Source organism: Aricia agestis, chromosome 17 (genome assembly GCF_905147365.1).
Source record: "Aricia agestis chromosome 17, ilAriAges1.1, whole genome shotgun sequence".
Classification (NCBI taxonomy): Eukaryota; Metazoa; Arthropoda; class Insecta; order Lepidoptera; family Lycaenidae; genus Aricia; species Aricia agestis.
Window position 1 is genome coordinate 3,905,037 of NC_056422.1, and position 11,174 is coordinate 3,916,210.

At 39.4% G+C, this 11,174-nt stretch overlaps 2 protein-coding genes across 4 annotated transcripts in view; one reads left to right on the plus strand and one right to left on the minus strand.

Annotated features, from left to right (window-relative positions):
- Positions 1 to 5,527, plus strand: part of LOC121735211 (mitochondrial carrier protein Rim2) — a 30,880-nt gene extending 25,353 nt beyond the window's left edge. For 2 of the 3 annotated variants that reach the window (XM_042125948.1, XM_042125946.1), the window contains exons 6-9: positions 888 to 1,095; positions 3,321 to 3,423; positions 4,437 to 4,762; positions 5,119 to 5,527. In XM_042125948.1, coding sequence (XP_041981882.1) covers positions 888 to 1,095; positions 3,321 to 3,423; positions 4,437 to 4,557 — 432 coding nt within the window. In that variant the 3' untranslated portion in view covers positions 4,558 to 4,762; positions 5,119 to 5,527. The remainder of the gene's footprint in view (positions 1 to 887; positions 1,096 to 3,320; positions 3,424 to 4,436; positions 4,763 to 5,118) is intronic. The other variant, XM_042125947.1, reaches the window with a different exon arrangement.
- Positions 5,528 to 6,830: 1,303 nt separating this feature from the next.
- Positions 6,831 to 7,665, minus strand: LOC121735284 (guided entry of tail-anchored proteins factor 1-like). The gene is made up of 2 exons (XM_042126055.1): positions 7,491 to 7,665; positions 6,831 to 7,393 (listed from the first exon to the last, which is right to left on the minus strand). The coding sequence occupies exons 1-2, from the start codon at positions 7,575 to 7,577 to the stop codon at positions 6,974 to 6,976; spliced, it is 507 nt and encodes a 168-aa protein (XP_041981989.1). The 5' UTR covers positions 7,578 to 7,665; the 3' UTR covers positions 6,831 to 6,973.
- Between the last annotated feature and the right edge of the window lie 3,509 nt (positions 7,666 to 11,174).

Below are 11,174 nucleotides of genomic sequence, written 5' to 3' on the forward strand. Positions count from 1 at the left end.
GTAGATTGCTATAATTTAATCGTATCTTTTTTATTAATTTCTTTTTATTCTAAATTGTAAAGCAAATTTTGGTATTTGAATACGGTTGAAACCAGGAAGAATGACAGTATAATGAACCCATATGTTTATGTATTGTGTTGTTAATTTTGCAACGCAGGCCTTGACTCAGCAGTCTTCCTCAAATGAGTATTGTTTAGGGAAAATATTTCAATGCTACTGGCATTATGTTTGAAGCGTTTCATGTTTAAATATGTTGCTATATTTGTAAAATATATTTAAAATAACGTCATTTTTACTTGTTATTATGAGACAGGACATTGTGATTATTATACTTCCGTATCTTCAACTCTTCCTTAAAAAGTGGAGAAATTCCTTAAATCGTTTTCGCATGAATCGATCGATTAATTTTTGCCTTGACGCTACTTGTATCAGAAAGAGTCTAACTTTTCTTTTAAAGCTAAAAGATTTAGTACTAGAAACTTTATTAAAATATCTTCTAGAAGTAAGATATTAGTATCCAGCCACGTGAACACAGATAGCTTTATCATCGCGATAACTATAAATAATTCGCCATCGTGTTGACACTGTGACTTAGATAAATAATTTAATGTTGATGACATGATTTGTATAGATTGTTAGAATGCAACATTTTAGGTGCTAGTAGAGAGGGGGCATACTTATAAGACGACTGAATTAAAACTATTTTAAATTTTTTGTTGGTATAACACATAATAATATAATACATTTTCTACTCCATTACCGATAAAATTTATAGCCTAGCTATCTTTGCTATTACGTTAAATACCTAATATATTCGCTTTGGAAATAATTTTAGTAGTAAGCGAATAAACTCTACTGTTTTTCAACAAAATTATTTATTTTCTCAGGGTATCCGCGGCTTCTACAAAGGTATAACCGCCTCGTACATGGGCATCAGCGAGACGGTCGTCCACTTCGTGTTGTACGAGGGGGTGAAGGCGCGGCTGGCGGCGCGCGACGGGCCCAACGCGGAGCGGAGACCACGAGACTTCCTCGAGTTCATGGCGGCCGGCGCCTTCTCCAAGACGGTGGCGTCGTGTATTGCTTATCCGCACGGTGAGATATACATTATGTTAATATGCGCATAGCATTCGGTAAGATATGCGGGTGAAACGACAGGAAAAACTTCTATGAAATGATGGGATGCGGGCAACTTTCATGGGAACCAGGTACGCGCGCGTGTGATGGCAAGCATGACGCAAATGCCTGTGTTTGTTTGACCGCGCAACTTCTTCGAGTTCATGGCGGCCAGCGCCTTCTCCAAGACGGTGGCGTCGTGTATCGCTTATATCCACGGTAAGGATATATCTTAGACTAGGGTTACCATGTCAGTCTGGCATCAGTTCAGTCCATCGGTCTCATGTAAGCCATACACGCTACTCTACCGGAGAGGTCCACCTGTGCAGGTATGTATATGCGCAGGTAGACCGAAACGTGTGTGGGAATAGACCTGTGCAGTTTTTTAGGCCTGCGCGTAAACGTAGCTCTCCGTAGCGTGTATGGCGTACATAACACGATCATTCTTTCGTCAGTCTGGATCAGACTGATGCAGATGGACTGAACTGATGCCAGACTGACCGTGTAACCCTAGTCTGAGACGAGATTCGTTTATCGCGTGCATATGTCCCTTCCCGGGATTCAAAGTATCTCCATACATTTTAGCTAGATCGGTTCAGGGTTTGGGTGTGAGGAGGAACAGAGGGACAGACTCACTTTCACAATTATAATATTAGTATAGATACAAAAAACACACGTTTCAGTCACCCACTGCTACAATAAATCATAACCCTCTAACGTAGAGTAAAAAACCACATTTTAATTTCATGACACTGGAAATCCATTTTATATTAATGAAGAGGTGATAAGCAGGATCTTATTGAAGTGGTTCAACGAGGGACAATTAATCACCGAGTGTTGACTCTCGCAATAATTAATGTACTACTAGGTCAGGTTTTATCGGACATATGAAGGACTGTATTATGACATCTACAATACATGTTATTTTCTTTATTGGTGCTGCTAACGTAGCAGTCGTTGGCTCTTTTTATTTTGGACTTTAACCGTTTTTTTGTCGTTAATTTTCACCATTTTCGACGTACATCTTCTAATGGTAGCTCCAAAGAGTTTGAATTATTAAAATTACATCCAGGAGTATTCGATTTTAAATCATATATTTTCACGGTAGCTGTTGTACGAGAGATAGTTCAAGGGAAGAGCACACAGCGCTTACCTTTCTTGGAGCTGCTTGGCGCCTTCTGGATTCCAGTTCTTGCGAATACACACGATAACACATAAGTAGCGGGCGCGGTAACAGATATTTTCAAATGATTAGCCAATGCCATTTACTGATGAAACTAAACAACTAACAGCCAAAAAGCCATTAGAATCGACCCTTTCGAAAAAAAAAACAGAAAAAGAACTGCTGACTATGCGATGGTGCGAACTATGAACGTGACCCGCGTGTAGTCACAACCTACCCTCACTTTTTCCCAGTGCAGTTAGTATATAACTGTACTGGGAAAAAGTGAGGGTAGGTTCCCACCTACCCTCACTTCTCAACGCTCAACTTTACCGCTCAACGTCCATATCCTACCCTTTTAAAATAATAATATTATAATAAAAAATTCTAAACAATCTCCGATTCAAAACTCTAATTAGTATTAAGAATAGGAATACAAAATATTGAACCGATCAAATCAATGAAAGTTGCTTTTTTTATGCAATGTTTCATGAAATAGATAAATCCTAAAATTTCTAGCAGCGAGCGAGCTGATAATAATTAATTAGATTAGAACATTATTGATCATTTTTCAGTTTTCTAACAAAACACTAGATAGGTCTATACTTTTGGATACTACAATACCATGGATCAGGATTTCATTGATGGACAGTTGCAAGCCGCTGCGCTGTTTAAAAAGTTGAATGTACTGCCTTTGCCATGTTTTTACATTTACGAAACGGCTATATTATCTGTTTACAAACACACATACTTCTTTGCTAAAAACTCTGGGAACTCAAAAAAAAAATTCCGTCTTCATACTCATACGGATGCCCGGATCGGCAATTTGTATGGGTATGAAGACGGATTTTTTTGAGTTCCCAGCATTGTTCTCATAGAAAAAGTTGTTCATTTTGACGGGCTCATTTGATGGTTTCAAGGATAACGGTGTTTACACAAACACACTGTATAGGTAGAAACGAGAAATTTTTTGCATTCCTGACCAGAAACTAGCTTATTCTATTCAACTTTTAAATTAATAATATTGTTTGTATGGTTACAGAGGTGGCTCGGACTCGTCTCCGCGAGGAGGGTGACAAGTACCGCAAGTTCTGGCAGACGCTGCACACAGTCTGGCTGGAGGAGGGATACCGTGGGGTCTATAGGTAGGTAACAACCATCACAAGGAAAACCGGCGGAAAATTGCGCGGATTTAATAATATAATATGTAGAGTATATCGAAAAAATCCGCACGAATTTTAATGCTAAGGGCCTGTTTTACCACTTCCTGATATGTCCCAGATAGGCTATCCACAACTTATCTAACAGATAGACTGTAGAGTATGGAGTATCTGTCAGATACGTTGTGGATAGCCTATCCGGCACATATCAGGAAGTGGTGTAACAGGCCCATGGCCCTCTTTGTTGCAATTTATATGCTTCAATTAAATCATCAGCCTTATACTGCGCAGAATATTTCATTTGTCTGAGCTGTACTACCATATTAGTATGTAACTTCAACAGTGAATAAACATAATATTTTACTCACAGAAATATTTACACAGCCAATATTTACAGTTGATGACCTTGTCCGTCAAGTGACATTTTCAATATTTATGTTCATCAGAATATTACGTACAGAAATGTATTGGAATTTCGCACAGCACAAAATTCAATCAATACAGAAATTGTGGTGGTACCCACATTTAACGCCACAATCCTGCATCGCGCTATCGAACTTTTCTAAGTGCGTCGGTATGTGTACGATAGCTGAAATGTATCACGGGGGCTTCACCCTGACCGTGCACATCACCTCGCTCGGTTGAAAGATCTTCCTTTGCGGCCTCCATGCATGTTCCTAAAAATGATTTTCTATAGTCTTTGACTTTCCTATTAGCTTTGTCCACACTGCCTTTTTCTGTTCGTCAAGGGCATGCGTTATAGCGCAGTCAACAGCGAACGTGAGGCATCCCGCGACGCATGCCGTCTGACCGTATTCAAAAAACAAAAATGACAATGTTGGCGTTGCGTTCGTTGACGCATTCAATTATTGAATGCGCCAAAAAAAAAGTTGAATGAAAGAAGATGACGAAAATTGAAGACGAAAGCGCATAGTGTGGACACAGCTATAGAAACACAACATTGTGAACATAATTCAAAACTGTTTGTTCTGTTTCAGGGGTTTAGGCACTCAGCTGGTCCGTCAAATCCCGAACACAGCGATCATGATGTCAACATACGAGGCGGTGGTCTACCTCCTGACAACACACTTCAATAGCTCCTTCTACGAGAACACTTAGCACACACACGGCGAACCTGTGATTTCCGTAGCGTAGACATGTAAACTCAGCCAAAAGGCTGTGGACAACGATGAAAATTTGACTGAAATTATTACAGAGGGTGCACTCGACGGAAACTTTTTACTATTGCGTCGTATTTTACTTATGTTCTAAACGCGGAATGTAGTATGTACAGAACGCTATGTTCGTTAGTCCAGTAGTAATAGTCGTGTTCGTTTTATTTTTCAACTGCGCATGTGCAGCTTTCGCGCATGCGCAGTAATAGAAATTTTCATCAATTTCCGTCAGATTTCGGCACATGACACTGACATTCACTCATTTTCAACTTTGCGCATGCGCAATGCGTTGAAAACGCGTTGAAAAAACGAAACGAACATGACTAAGGGCCAACGCTAAAACTCGCGCGCGCGCACGCCTGCGTGTGTATAAATGAAAAATACTATGGGCAGCGCAGGCGCGTGCGACGGAGCGCGGACGCGGACAACGACGCTGCCCATACTATTTTTCATTACACAGGCGAGCGTGCGCCCGCGCGAGTTTTAGCGTTGGCCCTAGGTCAAGGCTCAAGTCAGTAAAAATATTATATTTATGTTGTTGAAGGCAGAAATGCTAATCCGCCTTATGTAAATAGCTTGAGTTTACAATGTAGGTATATAGTCCAAACCGCGAGAGTGACAAAACTTCAGGTGTGGAATTTTGTGACCAGATTCGTGGCTTAGACCATAGTCATTTGGAACTATGTCATAATTGATTTTTTATAGACTGTAGATGCTGTTATTCTTAGTAAGACTGTTTAATAATTTGTTAATGTTTATTGTGCCACTATTAGGAGATATAAGTAGAATATGTCAATGCCCTGGATAGATAAAGGGTCTGTAAGAGGTTTTATAAAATTACCAACAAATAATTATTTTATGCGGTTGTATACAAAGGATTGATGCAAATATGGGAGCATGTTACGGAGATGAATGTAAGGAGAGTAAAATAATAAACTTATTAAGCATAATATTATGAATAGGGCAATATATTAAGGGGGTGTTTCACCACTACCTGATAAGTGCCGGATAGGATATCCACAACTTAACTTGACAGATACATTATGGAGAGTCTGTCAGATAAGTTGTGGATCCAGCACTTATCAGGTAGTGGTGAAACAGGCCCTTAGTAACTTATCTAAAGTATAAACTCATGGTGGGTATACATTTGGATTGAGAAATAGTTAGGCGGATTTTAGAGTCACGCTGTCCGCTCGCTGACCGTCGGCGCCGATACCGAAATAAAATATCAGAGAACGTTATGAGTTATTCAAAAGCACTTCCTACAATTTGATACATCTCGGACCATCAGCGCCGACGGTGCGCGCGCAGGCAGCGTGACTAAATTCTAAAGCCCGCCTTGTGATGGGGTGTTTATATGCTATCCAGGGGCTGATTGTTATATTTGTTTATAGTCATCTTTTTCAATATTTTTGTCATAACGCTTATAAATTTGTATGGTGTAATTGGTACTTAAGTGACGATTTTGGTTGAACTTACATATTTACTTGATTATTAATGTTTAAAAAGCCAAAACTCAGAAACGCCAAATATTTCTGAAATTCCAAATATATCTGAATCATACTTTATTATAAAGACTGATTACAGATTTATATTTAAGATTACTATAAGTTATTTTCAAGTAAATGTGCAAATTGTAAACAAATTCAGTACCTTTACCAACTAAAATGTGAAGTTATATTCTATAAATAAAAATTATCATCTTGGATTCAGTATTTTTATTTTTTACCTAGCTTTTTTAGCTTAACTTGTTATTTTAAATATAAAATCATAACATTTAATATGAATTATGATAGATTTATGTAGTAACTAGATGACTAATGACGCCTGCAACTCCGTTGCGCCAAAATTCGTTTATCGTGCAGGAACCATACATTTTACCCGGACGAAAAGTACTCATATGTCCTTTCCTGTGGCTCAAAGTATATCCACACCGAATTTCAGCAAAATCTGTTCAGTGTGACGAGGTAACAGACAGACAGACAGACACAATTTCACATTTATAATATTGGTATATAAATTTAAATGGCAAAGTTATTTCATTTACAATAAAAATATCAAATCACAAATTAACATTGGTACCCTTTTGATACTGTATAGCAACTTTAAGACTAACCAAGATAGTGTAATTCAGCCATATTATACCGGCCTACCTACAAGGAATTCAATAATAAGAGGTTATTATTTATTAGCCTTATTGATATAAAATATCTCATGTATTTCTCTGTTTATTATTCAATTTAATATGAAAAATATTTGTTTTATAAGTTAAGAAAACAGTCACAACTTTACAGACACAAACATTTGTTTGTTGAATAGCTTGAGCCTCACTCAGATTACCGCTATACCTCTGAGTTTTGTCATAGAAAAGGTTTGATCAGAGACCTAATAGATACATTGGATATAACCACCCAAATATGTGTTGATATAGCGTTCGGGGTATCACTAGGATACTGGAGGATGCTAGTCATTGGATACAGGTTACCCTTGATGGCAACTATTGGTTCTCTCCTGAACCATATCACTGACACAACAATTAGTAAAGCAATTACTACTTGAAGTATTATGTGTACTGAACCTTTTATAGCCAAGCTCTTACTGATTCTTGACTGTGAGTTGTCTTTCAACAATGTCTCCAACTTTAGAATCTTCCTTTGCAATTTTGAATACGCAGCAAACTCCTCTTTTATTGAAATATTGCTTTGTTCAGCTTTAAGCCTCACAATTTCTGATAATGTTTCTCGTTCTTCATTTGATGGCCTGGAGAAACATGCTGATATCTATAAGGAAAAATTTATGACACATAATAAGTTTGTTAGAATTATGTTCTATGTTAAATTAATTTTAATGAAAATATGAGAAAAAAAGATGACTTACAGGTTTTACTAACAGCGGAACAATAGCACTAAGTGTACATAAAATAACAAAGTAGACCAGGAGAAAACCATTAAGGACTTCCAACATTTTTAGTGATTTGTTTATTTATATAAAAAGCTTGTAATTTTATTTTATAGCGCTTTTCATTACAATCTACATCCAGCAATTTTTTGGTTATCTGTCAATGTCAAATTGATACTGCATTTGCGAAGTTCGATTACGCCAAAGACAATGAGTTTTTTTTTTTTCATATAATGGCACTTCGGCTATAACCATGGCCAGTGTCGAGTATAATATTATGGCGGGAAAACAATATTCTTTATACAATTTTTTCTATATTATCGTCAGGTCAGTCAGGTCCAAAGTCTAGTCGAAGTCTAAGTATAAAGTCAATACAGTCAAGAAGTCAAGTTGGTCGATTCAGTAAAGTGGTAGGACGCTTTACTGAAACTTTTGATGGAGTTTTTGAGGGAACACAAAAGAGCACGTTTCTGGTTATTACATCACTCTCCTACACTTGTGCACGATAACGAATATTTAATGGTTAATATCTTACCAATATTATACATTAAAAACCCAGATAACATAATTTTAGGAAAATAATATAAAAACACAACATCACTCTTTCACATTCTTTCAAAAACTCCAAAAGTCAATGAGTTACGCACTCGCATTGTACTGTATCTTGTCAGTTGTCAACTTGTCAGAGTTTAGTACAGTACCTACCTTGGTAACTCTGATTGGGGAGGCTTACGCCAAAAGAAGAAGAAGAAGAGTTTTTGGGAGAATGTGAAAGAGTGATGTTGTGTTTTTATGGATTTTATATTATTTTCCTAAAATTGTGTTATCTGGGTTTTTAATGTGTAATATTGGTAGGATATTATCCATTAAATATTCGTTATCATGCACAAGTATGGGGGAGTGATGTAGTAACCAGAAACGTGCTCTTTTGTGTTCCCTCCAAAACTCCATCAAAAGTTTCAGTAAAGCGTCCTACCACTTTACTGAATCGACCGACTTGACTTCTTGACTGTATTGACTTTAGACTTAGACTTTGACTAGACTTTGTACCTGACCGACCTGACGATAATATATAAAAAATTATATTAAAGAATATTGTTTTCCCGCCTTAATATTATACTCGACACTGGCCATGGTTATAGCCGAAGTGCCATTATATGAAAAAAAAAGAAAAAGAAGAAGAAGGTAACTCTGACACATCTCTGACATTGGCAACACACCGAATCGGCCATTTTTAAAAGTAGAAGAAGTAGTAACTTGTGAAATATGATTACTGGAACTTGTTTATTATGCTTTTCAAATGATAAAAAAGTATTTGATATAGGTAATTTACATTTAAAATATGCATGTGAAAACCTTTTTGGGTTTGAGGTAAGTTTTCATCATTTTAATTAACATATTTTATATCTTGAAAATGACCTATAACATTCACTGAAACAGGGTTTTTATTCTATTCTACAGGTCAGCAGAAATTTCAATGTCTGTTATATCTGTTGTAAAAGACTACATCAGTTTCATTACCTCATGAATCTGGTTGAGTTCCGAGAGGATTCAAGAAATCAACAGGTATAATTAACACCACTTTATAGGCGTGGGTGCCAGATTTAGTACTGGGAACTACCAAAAGGGATGCGCCACTGCCGGTAGGCAGAAAATGAGAACTCAGGGTGTGGTTTCAGGACTTTACTAACTAAGCAAAGTTGTGGATCAGTGGTACAGTTTGTTACAGTATTTACACTTTACAGTAGGTATATAGTTACTACGATAAATTATTAACACAACGGAAAGACGATGTTGCTTGCGGTGCGAACGTCGTGTGTATTGCGCGGGAGACTGAAAGGTACGTACGCGCAGTCTCACGGCTCGAAATCCACTGAAAACAAAATGGCGGGCGGCGCGTGCCGTCCGTTTTCAAAAAGGGGCGCGGGAGGCGAAAGGGGAGGTGCCGCGTTTACACCGCATTACACTGGCACCACACTCACACTCGCAGCATATCTAGCTGGCATGCGTCGTCGGGAGGCCCTCTTGGGCAAAACGCGGTTATTTGTATTAACATGATTTGCTATATACTCCCCCTCTAGTTCAGGTGTACGCCCTCGTTCCTGGACTAGCTGCTCATCAACCTTCTTCGGTCGTCCGCGTTTCTTGACGGGGTTAACTGGTTCAGGCGGAGTATCATCGTTACCAATGAACCGAGTCAAATCTTGAACATGGTACTTCCCTATAATCTCATGAGGCAGCTCCATACGCGCAATGTTGTACGTCGTAGGGCTTATCTTCTTGGCGATGACGTAAGGACCATCACGTCTCGGCATGAACTTTGCAGTGAGTGCCTTTGAACCTTTGCTCAAAAGGTGTGATTTTAGGAGGACCTTATCACCCACTTGAAAGTCCACCTGACGACGCGACTGATCGGCGTATTCTTTCGCCTTATCCTGCTGCTTTTCGACTCTTTCTCTAATCGCCGATAAAGAGTTTAGGAATCGTCGTAAGTAGGGTGTAATTTGTGGGACAAAGTTATCTTTGTCAAGTATGGCACGTTGGTCATGTGTTGCTTCCGAAGGTGACCGCAACTCCCTTCCGAATGTCAAGTAAGCTGGTGTTGTTCCTGTTGTACGACACACGGCACTATTCAGGGCAAATCTGATTACCGGCAAGTTCTTGGGCCAGGTCCTATGGTCTCCTTCAACCAATCGTGCTAACTGTGCCTTAAGGTCGCGGTTTTTTCTTTCTGCTGGGTTGGCTTCTGGGTGATACAGTGGCACCAAGTTCTGTGTCACGCCCAGGACTGACATACATTGGCGCATGACTGCCGAGATGAACTGGACTCCATTGTCAGATATGATCCTGCGAGGCAACCCATACCGCATGAAGAACTCTTCGATGAGGACACGTGCGCAGGCTTCAGCTGTAGCATCCTTTATCGCATACAGCTCTACCCATCTTGTGGCCGTGTCTTCAACGAGCAATATCCACCGTTCTCCTTCCTCTCCTTCTGGTAATGGGCCGAATAGATCTATGGCCAACACCTCGTTACGTTGGTTCATGACGGGCGTCTGGAGGAGGCCTGGAGGCTTGTTATTGCTGGCCTTATATCTTTGGCATTGAACGCAAGCTTTCACGTAGTCAGTTATTATCCTGCGCATTCCAGTGAAGTAATACAGCTGCGATACTTTTCGGTAAGTATTGTCAATTCCAGGATGCCCTGCTACCGCAGAGTCATGACATTGCTTCAAGATGTCTTCCTGTTGGTCAGCTGGAACTACGAGTTGTGGTGATTCACTGTCTGAGTCGGGGTTATACCGGTACAACACTCCTTGATCCATCATATATCCCCGCTCCGTCCAACGCTGGGCTGCGACTTCGTCATTGGCTTCAAGTTCTTTGACAATCTTCTCCAGTTCTGGATCTGCCAGCTGCTCCTGCCTCAACAGATCCGGTTTCTTCACAGGTACGTCTATTATTACAGAGCAAATGCCGCATTGATCGCGGGTTTCTCCCGAGCAGATCGGCCTACTTAAGGTGTCGGCCACAACATTTGCTTTACCTGGAGTATACTGGTATTGTATATCAAATGACTGGAGTTTGAGAGCCCATCGCACTAGCCGACCGGTTGGCGATTTTAAAGTCAGCAGCCAGCGGAGTGGTTGGTGATCACTTCCT

What these genes read in the sequence shown, in the direction of transcription:
- LOC121735284 (XM_042126055.1), bottom strand. Translation starts at nt 7,577, where the DNA reads ATGTTGGAAGTCCTTAATGGTTTTCTCCTGGTCTACTTTGTTATTTTA. An exon ending in TTCCGCTGTTAGTAAAACCT is followed by an intron (nt 7,394 to 7,490) that starts GTAAGTCATCTT and finishes TTTTCCTTATAG; the next exon opens with ATATCAGCATGTTTCTCCAG.